Source organism: Hippoglossus stenolepis, chromosome 5 (genome assembly GCF_022539355.2).
Source record: "Hippoglossus stenolepis isolate QCI-W04-F060 chromosome 5, HSTE1.2, whole genome shotgun sequence".
Taxonomy (NCBI): Eukaryota; Metazoa; Chordata; class Actinopteri; order Pleuronectiformes; family Pleuronectidae; genus Hippoglossus; species Hippoglossus stenolepis.
The window spans coordinates 22548410-22564171 of record NC_061487.1 but is presented as its reverse complement, the minus strand read 5'-3'; the positions used below and the strand labels follow the sequence as shown (position 1 = coordinate 22564171).

The following is a 15762-nucleotide window of genomic DNA, read 5'->3' as shown; positions in this document are numbered from 1 at the left end:
TAATGACCTCCCACTTTATGATTTATTTTTTAAGTTAGCCCGCAGCGTTATGCAGTAACTCCACAAACACCTGTAAGTTTGAACAAGCTCCTACTTGTTGCCGCCCACATTTGCCATAACCATCCCCCAAAAGCTCGGGTGAGGAAAAGTCCCATGTTTCAGATAAGCCAATCAATATAAAGAAGAGAGACTCTGCAGCCTTAGTGAGCGTGAGGGGGCGGCTCGCTGCATTTTATCAAGGCGGCTTAATTTCCGTCGGCTTAATATCCTGGGAAATGTATGGAAATTAAACTGTGAGGGAGAACAAAGACAAGGATCCAGGATGAAAAGATGTGGCGACACACACACACACACACACACACACACACACACACACACACACACACACACACACACACACACACACACACACACACACACACACACACACACACACACACACACACACACACACACACACACACACACACACCTGGATAGCCCATCAGATTGTACTGACCTGTACGTCTATCAAAAATGACAAAGTTCACATTTTTCCCTCAGAGTTAAATAAGTCTCGTTCATTATTCACCAAAAAATGACTGCGTGCTGCTGGCGACTGTATATGTTCCGATGCATATGCGCAGCTGCCGGTAGTTAATTAGCTTAGCTGCTACATGTCTCCTGCTCGCCTCCTCTGTGGAGACACGTGGAGGAGCTGCCCAGAGGCAAATTATAAATGAGAAACAGGTTATTAGGATTCTGTCACGCATACTAAGACGGTCTGACTGTCATAAAAAAAAAGCACAGTGGTGAATACAAGGAGCGGTAATTACAATTTTAGGGGTCTTCTCTGTTACTTGTCAGGTCCTGGTGGTAGCCAGGGACTGCAGCATCTACAGTCAACAACAACAGCACGGCCCTGGCCCTGAGTGGTCACAAGGTGGATAGAGATGTATACTGAACAAACAAAGAAAGAAAGTGAGCTGATAAAAATAACAGCGCGCCACAGCCGCCCATTCAGGCTGAACCTAATGAAAGCTCATCTGCATTAGTAATAATCTGCCACTGCTTGAGGGAAAGCGAGCGCTGTTCCAGGTACTGATGAGGAACGCAAAACCACGACCTTATTCACACTCCTGCCTCGGTCCTCCCGCCCTCTTCTCCCCCATTCTCTTTCTTTCACCCTCTTTCGAGAGGAGAATCTTCCCATAAACAACACCTGCACTTTCTAACAGCACCGCGGACCACGGAGCAAATCCGCCTTCTTTCCGTCCCTTCCATCCCTTCCTCTGGGGCAACCTGATCCCGGTGTTTACCTACCTTTCTCTCCCTCCCTGGCACATACGCTTTAACACACGCTTCACAGAACAGTAACTAATAGCAACCTCATTCATTAAAACACCCCTTGATGTTTCGCACGGAGGCAGGGTAAATGTGCTGGAACGCCGGCCCTGTCTGTCTTGTGTGTGCGACGCTAACAACAGATAGAGAGACAGATAGACAGGGGGAGCAGCGGCTCGTCTTACACTCCTGCGCCTCAGCCCGTGCACTGGCAGCATCAACCCCGATGGAGACGGATACATATTTCATCAGTTATTAAGGCTACGACGCCAGCCCGGGGGGTGTCAGAGATCCCACCGTAGCATCAGCTGCACCCATCTTTACTGCCAACACGAATAAAGATATGGCCTCTGAAAGTAGAGTCAGAAAATGCAGCGAGTTCTATAATATGAGCTTTTTATGAAGTTTCCAACCGGATGCATTAAAATCTCTTCTGCCACAGGCCTTTAGCTTCACACTGGTAGCACTAATAGTACACAGACGGATTACCAATGACATCAACAAGCCCATTCCTCCCTCTCAGATCCCATTGACTCATTTTCCTTTCACCCTTCAATGTCTAATAGGCTAATACCTCGGGATATATTAAGCCTCTGATGTACTCAATGTTTCCCGTGCATGTGCGAGTATGAGGTCTGTGATGTGTGCATGTTAAATAACAGGTACAAGCTGGCAGGTGCTGACATGTGTGCGGTGCAGCTTCAGGCTCCTGACGTGTTCAAATTAAGATGTTTAATTACTAGAGGAAACTTCTCGGTGTCTGTCGCTGGTAATTGAGCAAGCATCCACAGTTAGAGAGCATTATCGTATGTGTGCAGAGCGGGGGGGGGGGTATGGAAATGTTGGGAGGTAAAAGTGTGTATAGTAGTTTCAGGCAGCTGCACTCAAATATATCTTATATTTAAATTAGCAATTTAAATATAAGAGATAATGGCTACTACTTTAAGACTTATGTTGACGTGCAAAAAGTAGGCCTGAAAAAAATAGCTTGAGACTATTATGATTATTTGTTGGAATTTGGTGGATTGTTGATTTATGACAGTTAAGTATGTTTACCTTCAATTCCAACATTGTAAAAGGCCTGGGGGCAGTTTGACTATCAGTGAGGTATACTGACCCTGTAAGTGATGAGGAGTCCATATGCATATTTAGGCACCTAAACAAAGACACCAAAAGAAATTCACAAGTCCGATCACCCATCTATGTCCTTGCTTGTAGTGGTACCTTGCCATGCACGCAGCCCTCAAAAGAACCAAAAAGCAAAAAGAAACAACATTCCTCTTCCTCTGAATAATATGCACGTCTCGCTGTGAACAGTTTTCTTTGGAACCACTTGCCACCAAGGAAAGACTCTCAATGAGAAGTGTTAACAGCATGTGTGATGACCGTCTGAACTAAGAGCAAGTACCACGAACCAAATTCCATTCATCTGGGTTGGATTGGCTTAGAGACAGAAATAGCAGATAGTGATATATGAAGACTTGGGGGAAAGGACAATCTACACACTGAATGCAGCTAAACATATTTTATCGTTATTTTAATGAGCTGAGCCTCTAAGAATAATACTTGATGGAGAGTGGCATATAGTGTGACAAGTTGCTCTACTGGTAATAGTACTTGGAAGTGATATAAAACGAGAGCAGAAGAAATTAGTTGGGATAAGAAAATGATTTTGGGAGACACGGTCTGTCTATACGGGAACTGGAGATGATTTTAAATCCTTAATATAAAACATGTTTGATCACCATCGGCGCAGCAGTGATGATTCTGCGGGAGGTTTAAGAACGGGTCGGTAACCCCTCACACTACCAGGTAATCTGGGCCAAACATTGGTATTGACCAGGGTTCCACATCAGATTTCTCCTCCGATTCTCGGGGGGCCTGAATTGGGGTTTAATCGCCCTGAAAGTCCTGTAGTCTGAGCCCAGCTTCAGTTGCTCACAGCCGAGGACCAGAAACTTAGCGGCATGCCCATGCAGACTTATAATAGACTTTAGAGTAAACAGAGCTGGAGACAGAAAACAACCATTCCTAAACGAAGAGGCCCTTAGAAAGCTCAGCAGACAGGTTGTGAGGGCATGTTCTCCTCACTTCCCTGCCTCTGGCTGCACGCTACACCTCCGCTCCACCACCAGCAGCCACAACAGGGCCCACTCCTGCCAGCTGCACTGCCTCAGGAACCTCAACATACACTTAAATAATGTCCTAACGCATTCCGCCCATCGCATGGCCTTTACCCGATGGGATAAATAGGAAAAATATGCCACGCTGGGACAAGACAATAATCCCTTTATCTGGCAGAGGGTAAGCTTGACTAGCCGGCTTACCTGCTCCATCATTAGCTATAGGCAGGAGAAGAGAATGGGCGGAGGGAATGGGAGGGGAAGGAGGATCAAACAAGTAAGACCATGGATAGGTCACAAGTTGACGTAATCAGGATGTAAACACCACTGAATAATTAAGAGCAGGACAGAGAGGCAGTGTAGCAGACTGCAGAGAGATTGAGGTAATAATACATTTAAATAATTGCAGGGAGACTGAGGGCGCAGTCAAGTACAGTTGCGCCGAGTGCAGAAGTGCTACAGACGGGCCCGTTTGACAAGGATAGATGAGCTCAGCTGCACCGGCCTGTAGTCGCTCAGCACCGGAGAGAACAAAGTTGAAACTCTAAGCACCCTGAGAGCTGTTCTTGCAAATCGCACATCACTTGTTTACCTTGAATACCGGTGTTTTATTTGCATGAGTCAACCTTGTGTAAAATCCATAACTCATTTGCAAGGCTCTTACGGCACATACGACGTCAACGGCATAGCTTTGATGTCCGAAATGCAAACAGGCATGTGTGCGTGTGTTTGAAGGTTATGAGCTTCCCGCAAGATGGATATAAGCAGAAGAGAGTGATAACGGCTTTGTGGGTATTTTGTCTGTGATTGGTTTGAAATGACGCTTTCTTCATTCTAAGGAAAAAGAAAAGGAAAAGCAAACAGGCTGCTCGGAGGATTCCTCTCTGCCAGCATGTCGGTCTCATGTAATTTCAGCTCATCAATCAAAAACAGCAGTTGTTGAGAAAAAACGTAAGTGCACAAGACATAAATATTTTACTTAACAAGAATCCGAGAAGACAAGAGAATGTGTTTGTGCTATTGTGGAGGATATAGAGGAGCGCAGCACCAGCCTGTCAGAGCTGGCAAACCACTAATCTCTACCTCGTATAAAGGTGCCGTCTGCCACAGAAACTGTCCTCCTATCTTCTCCTCTGAAATCATCAAAGATGGTTTGATGTTCTCCTCTAAGCTTTTGAACTCACCACGAACTCTACCCATAGCTCAAGTTTGTTTGCTGCCCAAACTGCGTGTGATGTGAAGACACCCGTAGTGCTCGTGTCCCATGAGTTCATTCTTTGAATTGAAACGTAAGACTTGCCTCATTCCTCACAAGAAATCTTGGGGAAGCGAACACACACACATTCTTCACATTGTGCATGCATGTCATCGGAGTTCAGGAAACCTTGTGACACACACACACATCACTCCCAGTGCCTCAAACCAGGGTCACCAAGTCCCTGGTCGAGGTTTTGGTGGCTGGTTCTGTAATTTTCTGGTCAATGTCAGCCTTTCTTTCCCCTCCTCCGCTGCCAAGAGGAAATGGAGGGATGATCTCTCCGCTCTCCTCCACTCGTCACTCCCCGAGAAAACAAACAGGAACATTTTATGGCCTGCTTGTTGACCTACCGCCCAGGAGCAACAACAACAGGCTACTCGCGGTATTTACCTCAGGATGAGCTACTTAAACTGATATAACAGCACTGCCCTGTTGACATGGACGAGCCAATTCCCATACAGGGATCTTTATATAGGTTTTGGAGCCTGTTAGTGAGGAGCGTCTGAAACGCAGTAAAGCTCAAATAAAATAACACACCTGTCAGATGTGATAAAACGTCCTGATGTTGTGAATACAGCCATTTGAATCCATTACTTCTCACTCTACTGTAAATTGCCACCTTCGTATTTTCACAGGAACAATGGACTTCAGTGTGGAATATTTTAAAGAGCTAATGATAAACTGTAAAAGCAACAAAACCAGACTCTTCTATCAACAAAATCCACTAAATGGGGACCACAGGCCTCTGCACTATGCACAGATGCAGAGCCACCACCTGGCATGTGAGTGGGTATGTGTTTACATGTGTGGTACCGTGGCTCTCTCTCTCTCTCTCACACACACACACACACACACACACACACACACACACACACACACACACACACACACACACACACACACACACACACACACACACACACAGACACACACAGACACATACACACACCTGTTCTTCCCTCAGCACTGGCCCCGGCACCAGGCCCGAGCCCCAAACAAAGCTTCCCTCTGTACGTGACGCGGACACTGTTTGATTCCGCGCACAGTTCGCCCAACACTGCCTCCGCTGAAACCTAAACACACTGTTTGCTATGGGCCGAAAAGTGACTGTTTAAGAAGCACTGGGAGAAGAAAGAAAAGGCCTTCCCAGAGAGTCATCTGGTTCTAATGCAGGGCCCGCTGGTGTGGATTACAGGCACATATTACAGGAGAACTCGGGCTGACCCCTCATCTCTATCCTGGGGGAAATGGGAGCCAGCCATGGTGATGGGGGGCTGAGGGTACTGGGGCCTGGGGGAGCAGAAGGGTGAATAAAGCCTGTGGGCAGGCTGCCACCCAACATGATTGGTGCCCTTCTCCAAAGAGGGAGTTTTCTCTGAGATCCTTTCAAAAAACCCTCTATTGAAAGCAGGAAAAAACACGTTCTTCCCCTGAGACCCTCAGTGATACTAAAAAAATGTCATAGCTTCAAATATTTCCTGTGGTCTGTCTGCGCCTTTACGAGAGCTGCAGCAGGTTGTGAGGTAACAGAGCTTCTATAATGATCTCAGAAACAATAAAACATGCTTGTTTCATCACATTAAACACAATAAGCAGCTGGCTATTCGGAAAGCATTTTACTGCCCTCTCCCACATTGCAAGGGGGGGGGGGCACACTAACAGGAAAGGCAGAACTGGAGTGAAGAGAGAGGACTTCAGCGGCAGCTCATAAGGTTGGCAGCGAGTGTGGGTGTGTGGCCAAATAATCAGCTCAACTATGAAAGCATTCCTAATAAAGCAGCAACAAATCAGACAAGATGTGCAGCAGACAATGATCATCCAAACAGAACAAATAGGAGCAAACAAAGCGACGTGTGTGTGGTTTATTTTCTTCATGTTGGTTCTTCTTTGCATCTGCTTTCATAAAATACCTCAAGTTTTTTCATTGCAATGTCACACCAAACTAAATATTTAAAAGTTGCAGCTCTTACCTGTAGTATCTGGACTGCAGATACGTGGAGCACACCGCTTTGGACACGTGGCTGGCTGAGCCAAAGTCAATGACTTTGACTCTGTAGGGCTGTCGGGACGGGTCCACGAGCATGATGTTCTCCGGCTTCAGGTCAGCGTGGATCAGCCCCAGGCTCTTCAGCTTCATCAGTGCTGTGGCCACCTGCTGTAGCACGGGTCTGATGTATTTGAGCGGCAGCGGGCTGAACTTGTTCTGCTTGAGGAAGTCGTACAGGTTCTGCTCCAGCATCTCAAATACCAGGCACGTGTGGTTCTTGTGCTGGAAGCACTCGTAGGCCCTCACAAAGTTGTAGTCATCTGCATTCTCCGTGCTGAGACGCGCCAGGATGCTCACTTCGATCTGACCCTGCCGTGCATAAGACGGGTGGTTTTTTAAGATCTTGATTGCCACAATCTCGTTGGTGCCCCTCTTCCAGCACTTTACCACCTGTCCAAAGGTTCCCCGCCCCAAGAATTCCAGGACTTCATAGGTGTTGGTCATGGAGCAGAGCACCTCATGTTGCACCAGCTGGTAGTCCCCCTCGTTGTTGGAGCCGCTGTTTTTGGACGTAGCTGTGGAGGTGGCGGTGGCGGCTGTAGCCACCGTGGCTCCACTGGCTGCTCCGTTCTGGATCATTGGTGGACCGTGTTCCTCAATGATCTGCACACTGCTGTTGTTGTCAAGCTCCTCGCTCTTGCGTTTAAGCCCGCATCGCTGGTAAGTGTCGAGGAGACTGACCGTACTGCGGCGCGTCAGGTTGTGAACACCAACCCCGCTACCCACACCACTGCCGCCGCCACCTCCACCACCACTGCTGTTGCTGCTGCTGCCTCCACCCCCGCTGCCCAGCAGAGACCCCAAGGCCCCCGAAGTGCTGCTGGCTGAGGCGACCACGATGTGGCCCGCGCTGGCTGGGAAGATGAGCGCCTGCTCGTAGGGCAGGGTACAGCTGGCAACCTGCAGGGAGCTGTTGATGCAGAGGGGACCACTAGTGGTCGACACGTTCTTGCTGCTGTTGTGGCTGTAGACTTTGCTGTGTGTGCCGTACCCTGTCATATCCCAGTTACAACTCTGCTCCACCTTCAGTTTCTTCACGCTAAAGAAGGCACTTGACTGGAGAGTGTGAGGGGAGAACACTTGCACTTGCGAGGCCATACCTGTGACAAAGGGGGAACAGAGGGGAGGGGCGTAGACAGGAGGGGAATGAAAGTGAGAGGTTAGGAATTTGAGAGTGTCTGAAACACGAGTGGTAGCTACAAGCTTTAAATAAAGACAGCTTGGGTCAGAGCAGGTCATTAAAACACCAAGCGTATATTCTGATGTGTCAGTATGTTAATCTCTTGAACTCTTTACCATCATTATAAATAAGAGCCAGTAAATAACCTTGAAAATGTCAGCAAGCATTTGTTACTTTGTGGAAACAGTTTTTGTAAGAAAACATCAGATTCCACATCATTATAATGGCAGGGAAAGGGATATTTTTCATGAAATGTGATTTGTTTTTTTTACATTCTTATATAACATAAATAAATGCCAGAATGTTAAGCAAAAAGATAAGCAGATTGAGATTGAGCAGGGCTCATGCAAACCACTGGTTCATGAAGAGGAAATACCATTTCCCCACTGTTCCCATCTGCAGCAAAGTAAATAGGCTGAGTGCATAAAGAATACCCTTTCATGGGACACTCCACTGAGACCGAGGTGCAACACAAGATCGTACACAAAAACAGGCCCACAAAAAAGTCTGGAGGAATGATTGCAATTTCCTTCCCGACAACACAAACCACCCCTTGCATTTATTGGTACACAATTACTCACTATGGGGAAGGTGGTGGAAGAAATCTTGCTCTATGAATCTATGAAAACCGGAGAGGGGCACTGAACTCCCTCTCAACTACAAGACAACAAAACAAAAGCAAAACTGCAGCGAGGCTGTGCTCTGAACTCCTGGGAACGAGCGGCCTCAGAATAAGCAAAAGCTTCTCCAAGCAAACAACTGCCCAAAAATAGTCCCTTTCTTTATCTCTCTCTCTTTTACAAACAGGCTTGTTTGTGACATTGAAATGATTATTACAGCACAAGGCAAATTATATGAGACTTGTAGTGCTGCTATGTTTAAACAGTTTCCAGTAAACCCAAAATTAGTTTACTGCTAACAAAGTAAGAGCTTCCACCTGGCCATGCTACCGCCCACACACACAATTAGGCCTCACTGTTGATCAACTGATGCATGATTCAAAGAATGTTACGGTCGCAGCATGCGCACCCAACACTAACAAATACCATGCATGCAAACAGCCCTTTAACGTTGTTGGCTGGCGGAGGAATTGCAGCTTTTGTGTGTTTAATAGACATCTTGAAAGCTGGGAAGTTTTGTTCTGCTCAGGGATAATTAGAGGACCATTTCCCACCAAGATGGGAGGACTTCCATAATTGTGGGCTCCATTCTACGGACAGAGAGCAGGGAGGAGGGGACGTGCCCCGTCACTTTGTCATTATTAGCCCTTTAAGTGGTGATGATGATTAATTCAGTAGGAAGCTGGCAGCTCTCCAGCACACTCTGCTTTATTTTTGCTTTTTTTCTTCCTTTTAACTCTCCTGACCTCTCTTCCTTCTCCGTTTGAGAATTTTTATTTTCTTCCCTTTTGCTTGGACTCAGTTATCTGCGTGGTCATCTGGTCTTAGCCCTAATGCTGCAGGATTGGAGATACAGCGCGCATTAGAAGGCTCACTGTGAGCTTGGTGGGTGCAGTACAGTAGCTGATTTAACGCATCCATGCTTCCTGCAGTTCCTATCTAAGCCTCATCCTTGATATCTGCACAAATATCCTCTAAATCATTAAGATGTGGTGTTTTTTTGTGTTACTCCCCACACCTATATAGTCACTTCATGTCCCCCCCCCCTCCGTAGGTCTGGCTGGTCCAGAGAGGTAATGAAGAACGTCCGCTAGGCTATTAGGGGCAAGGCTCTCTGCTAATCACATAAGCCCTGAAGGCCAGATGTCACTCCTTGGATTACCAATTCCTGTGCCTGGACTTTACGCTAAAAATAATTTGAATGATGGGTTGCGTCACTGAGCGGCGTCAACAATGTGCGACTGAAAGCCTGACGGGATAATCACACGCACCGACTGATGGACGTAAAGATGGATGGACGAACACAGGGGCCGGTCTGTCTTCTTATGGAAAATTCCAGCATCGCATATCCCCAAGCCAGCAAGACTGCGCATATAGCCCAGGGATTTTTTAGATTTATTTTTACGATGCCAAATCGAGGCTAGCTGCTTTTTGCATTACCGTACATGAACTCCTCATCAACCCCGAACTTAGTGAGTCAATGACTCTCTATCCGTTTTAACACTGTGTTCAAAGGGTTCAATGACATTGCCTGCACGTGCTCCCACAAACCGGGAGGTACGACCGAAAAATCTTTAGACATGCATAGAAAAACTCAGCTGTGACTTCTGCACAACTGGTTTTGCCTGTGCAGAACACAGATAGGTGATTACATGAAACCACCAGTAGGAGGTCGAATGGCATGGAATGTTATCTCATGACAACATACACAGACAACAATGTGACCAACTATACATCATTGGGAAAGCGGCTCCAGTCGCCATGAATCACTCCTCACCCGAACTGAAAGTCAAACATGCTCCTGATGTAGAATCTGAACAAACAACACCCTCTACATAGTCGTCAGAAACAGCACAGTGCAAAAGACCTTCCCTTGAAAATGCCCTCTTGAAGTTTATTTGAATTTCGGGAACTCTAAGCCAAGTGCAAAACTGTAAAGGGCCATTGTTGTACATTTACAATGCTGGAATGCCTTCAGTAGCCAAGGCTTTCCATTTAGCATAACTAAAGGAACACTGCAACTCTCACCCGCTGCAATTAAGCACACCACAGAGGTATTTTCCCCTGTTTAGAGGCAGCATGTTGAAATGGTAATAGTCAATGTTTTGGGAGAGATTACTTCTCTGTCAGGGGTTTGTTAATCTTCTTTTTGGGAGGATCAGGGCCGATCTGCATGCCATGTGAGGCTGAGAGACGGACTGAAAAGGAGGGAAGGGGAACGGAGCGCTGAGAGGTGGGGACATGAGTGGCCCTCACATTCTCGCCTGTGACCTGCTTCTGTTTGCTCTCTTTTATTAAACCCGTCATTTATACTCCGCTGACAACATGACAAGAGAGTATTGATGAGGATGCCTTTAGACGCCGCCAAACCTGCCAAGTAGCCTTTTGTAATTACAAATAGTCTTTTAATATGAAACCTGCTTGTCATTCAACGCATCCGTGTCGGTTCCCAAAGCTCTCTTCTTTGTGAAAATCTGAATTTTCCTGATCTCTTTGCACTGAGGGCAAGAACGCAGTAAACTCAGACCCATACGTTTAAAAATATATCAATCAATAATCCAGAGAGCAACTGTTCCATGGCCAGCCTGCACCGAAAGGTCTGAGTGGATAGATACAGTACCGAGACCCCAGCTGTCACCTAGGAGACTATGCAGAGACAGCATTCAGGTCTGTCTGGTCGATGTCCCCTGGCCTGGATATATTTGGATTACTTCCCGAGGCCTAATGGCTGCCGACACCGATGGAGACACTATGATGACCCCGCCTCCTCACTGGCGGTCTGCAGCACTGCCCCAGTGTGTGTGTTTGTGCATGTTTGGAGGGGGGGTTATGAAATAAAATGGCTAATGAAATAACTTCTGACTGTCTAGACAAAGCATTATGTCACCCCTCGCTGCTGTTTGCATGTATATATGTCGATGAGTTGGTGGGTGGGTGGGGGGTGGGGGCATTGGACAATACTGTTCTCACCTCCAGCCCTTTTCTTGTGCAACATGACATATGGAGAAGACCAAAAGCTGACACTGCCTCTCACATATGAAGAACGCAGGAGATTGACGCATTCACAACAACAGGAAAACATCCTGAACATCCAGGTGAGGGTCGGCGCCTGAGTAGAGTAGGAGGCAGGACGCGATGTACAAATTCAGTTGTGGAAAACACAGTGTATTTGTTTACAGGTTTTGGATTCCATCACCAAAAACTCTCAAATCTCTAAGTCTTTTCAAGTTGACATCTTCGTCTGTGTCTTCTACGTCTTTTTTCATTCTGAGATATTTGTATTCTCTTTTCAGTTTCGCATCCATCGGGTGTTAGAAATGTCATCAACACAGACACCGTCTCTCTATGTGAATTTTGAGGACATTTTCCTTGACAGCTTGCAAGACGGAAAGTGTCCAGAACTTAATTTTGGGAGTTCAGTGCATGTCGAAAAGCAGCATAATATAAAGACGAGTCCTCATATTTGTACGGTTTTAGTCCACCAGAAAAGCTTCAATTCTGTTTGTCATATAATCCTAATCTCCGGAAATCCAATTGGAGGAATGGACGCTATTATTCCACATAAATATAATACATATATGATACATTAGATTCATGTCAGTCCAAACGCTCCCTTAAGGGAACATCTGGTTTAACTGCTAAGGGCCCTAACATGAGATTCAGTTTTCTATTTTGTAATAATCAAACCATTCATCCACCCTGATCCCTGTGCAAGGCATCATCTGCATTTGTATCTCAACTAATTTATCAAACTTTTCTTGTTAATTTCTAACCACTCTGTAGTACATGCAATCCTTTTTTTAGAGCTATGTTATTTTGCATAAGTGACCGACAGAACCACCGGTGGAAAAAACCTGTCATGGAGAAGGTGACGGTAACTTCGGGGGTTAAACGCAGCAGTGAATACACCACTGAACTGGAACATATTGTTGACACACAGCAGCCGAGCCCGGTGTTCCCGCCTCCTGCCTGAGTTCTGCCCTGCAGTGGGGGAGCTGGAGCTTGACACTGAATATTCTCCCTCACCCACGGCCACTATTGACCATCCTGTCTGCTTTTTTAGCTCTCTCTCATCTCGGCTTATTTATAGCATAATGCATCAGACGAGCTCGCAGGGAGACACACTGTCATGCAGGCTGCCGCTCCACCGGCCCTTCTGCTCATCCTGACCACAACACTTGACCAGTTGGACTCGTCTCTCTTCTACCCACACACACAAAGAGGACAAACATCCACCGAGCATCTGAGCAGCCGACGAGGCCAACGTGAAAGCTGTTTGACAGACGTGCTGCACAGAACTTGTGGGCTTGTAAATCAGCAACATGCCTGCTGTAAATGTGACACTCCCTCATCTCTCCCCCTTCCTGGAAACAAACAGCCAAAGATACAACATGTTGTGTTAGCTGTGAGATAACATGTTTGGTCAGCGCTTGTCCAAATGCTCTTGCATAGATACATAAGCCATTGCACAAACGTCCGCATGCGGGTGAACACGGGATACAAAGAGGTGAATACAGCTACACAAACTGACGTGACAACACAACTCTGAATATATTATTGACTTATGGATTTTACCAGGGCGATGATAATTTTGTGTAAAAGATTCAGTGCGAGCGTTTCCCCTCTCAAGTAAAAGCTGACGAATCCGGTTCCCCGGGGCATCTGTCAGCAGATAAGGAGGCCGAGGGGGTCTCACGTTGTAAGTGTGGTCATAAAAAAAGCGTCTGGTGCGAGGAGAAACATGTGCCTTGTTAATAGTGCCAGGTCAGCCTAACCAGGCACTGAACCAAGACGCAGGGTGAGGAGAAAGAGGAGCGGGAGATGGGGGAGGAAGGGCTGGCCGAGTGGCTCTGCTGCTTGAGCTGGATTTCTTATTAATCAAATCACGAGTGGAGCAAGTGCACAAAGCACAGCGCCCAACTTCCTCCCCCACCGGACAGAGAGGAAGAAAGAAAGTTCGAAAGGAAGAGAGAGAGAGAGAGAGCCTGTCAATACATGCCCCTTTCTGCAGCAAAAGCAAAACGGTGAATGTGAAACAGAAAAAATAATTTGTTTTCTCTGCAGACGTCTCGCGTGTGGCATCAAAACATGAGCGGGAGGGGGGGAGTTTGACAATGTGCCTAACCATAAACCAGTAGCACCTGTTAACTGCTGACATCCACTGCATGCATGTATGGCTGCGAACACGCCGCCGGGCCACGCAGGGACACGCACCTGATAAGCAGCTGTGCTCTCCAGACTCCTTATCATTTTACACACACGGCGAGAAAACGCCCCGCCGCACCACACCGCACTTCCTCTTATGTCATAGGGATCAACGATGACAGCCGGACACAATGTACTGTAATGAGATTAGCGTTCGAGACACAGCAACCCGACGGGGGGGGGTGGAGAAAGCATTGTTCACGTGGGCGATTGATTTGAGAGGGGACGGAGCGGTATGGATTTTGTCGCGTGCTGATTGTGTTGTGTTGTAGGCGTCAGAGGTATTGGGGAATGTGAATATCGGCCTTGTTTTGCCACGTGTGTATCGCAACCTTTAGTTTTGAAAGCGCTTCAGTTAGAGAAGGAGAGTCGGTGGTATAGACAACACAAAGAGAGACACACGTGCCAGCATACACACCTATGAACTTTTACGTTCTGCCTAACGCTGAGATAACAAAAGGCCCCGGAGCAGAATGAGGTTTGTGCAGAGAACCTTTCAGAGACGGAGACTGTAATTGTATTTCTAAAGGATCTAACCTCTTCCTGGACAAACAAATACAATTATGGTCTCGGACAAAATGAATAACTGACAGAGAAAAACAAAACAAAACAAAACAAGGGAATTAAAGAAAAAAAAAGAAAGTTTACAGAAATAAAAAAGAATCCATGTTTTTCATTTCGCACGATCCCTGATTATTTATATATGGGTATTCCTAATATATTTTGGCAGGTACTCGCTTCAGAATTGTATTAACTCCACTAATATGATTATCTCATCCGACAAGTCTTTACTCATTTCCACATTTTTTGAATATGAGCTCTCTTTGAAGTTGGTGAACTATTGATTTTTATTGCCTAAAGTAAGAATAAGAGAATCGAATGTTTCGAGAGAGAGCAATCACTGAGAGCGAAGGCAGAGGCCGTCGCAGGGAGAAGACGTCCGTTGGAGGTAAAACTGTTTTGAGGAGACGAAAATCATCCCCCTGCCCTGTCCCATGGAACAGACTACAAAGCAATGGGTTTGGGTGTGTTCTCGAACTCTGGGGTCAAAGTCTGCTGCTGCATATGATGCATATAATAATATCCGACAGAGACAGCTGGAGTCGTGCGTGCCTCGCTCCACACGCTCACCTTGATCAAAGATGCACACAAACATCACACGCACTGGATGTGTTAAGTAACCGCAAAGACATGCAAGTATTACAGCCTCACGTGTGTGTGTTTATGTGGGTGTAACTTTGCGAGCACTGGTGCTTTGCAGGACTTCCTGAACTATTTGCGAGAGCTCCAGCATCTTAGCAATGTAGTAAAAACCTGCGTGGAGCCACCGGGCCCAAAACACACACACACACACACACACACACACACACACACACACACACACACACACACACACACACACACACACACACACACACACACACACACACACACACACACACACACACACACACACCCTGAGGGATTAATCCTGAGCTCCACCCCTACAAACCCAGCTATGAACCCCATCAACAGAGGAACCAGTCCAACCTGACCAGGGACCAATCACAGGCAGGCCAGGCCATCACTTCCCTATATTTTTTAAAACACAGCTGTATTCAAACAGCAAAAAAAAAAAAGTATGAGTTGCCAGGAAATGTATTCTGTTTTTCTTGTTTTGTCTTATGCACAATATGTGAAATAAAGTGACTGTCGGAGTGGCACAGGGTGTTTCTGACCGACGAGGCAGTCAGTGTGTTAGATGATGATAAGCGGCGATGCTGGTGCCTGGCTCAATGGCTCGAGGACGACAAACGGCAACAGACCAACTCCTATCAATCTCCAAAGCTCTTCATGACCCCACATGTGGCCGGTCTTCTGCTTCCATCTGCCCCCGCGTGTGTTCCACCTCTCTATCTTCCACACTATCAAATATAAACTGCGGATGGTGCACATGCCTGCCCAGGTGACAGGGGAGTGTGATATTTCAGGGGGGGTGTTCTGCAGCTCTGGGCCTATTGGAGCCA

The 15762-nt window shown here is 46.7% G+C and overlaps 1 protein-coding gene across 5 annotated transcripts in view; it reads right to left on the bottom strand.

Moving 5' to 3' along the window:
- hipk2 (homeodomain interacting protein kinase 2) overlaps positions 1–15762 on the bottom strand; it is a 75451-nt gene that overhangs the window by 49754 nt on the left and 9935 nt on the right. For all 5 annotated transcript variants that reach the window (XM_035156344.2, XM_035156346.2, XM_035156342.2 and 2 more), the window contains exon 2: positions 6675–7851. In XM_035156344.2, coding sequence (XP_035012235.1) covers positions 6675–7851 — 1177 coding nt within the window. The remainder of the gene's footprint in view (positions 1–6674; positions 7852–15762) is intronic.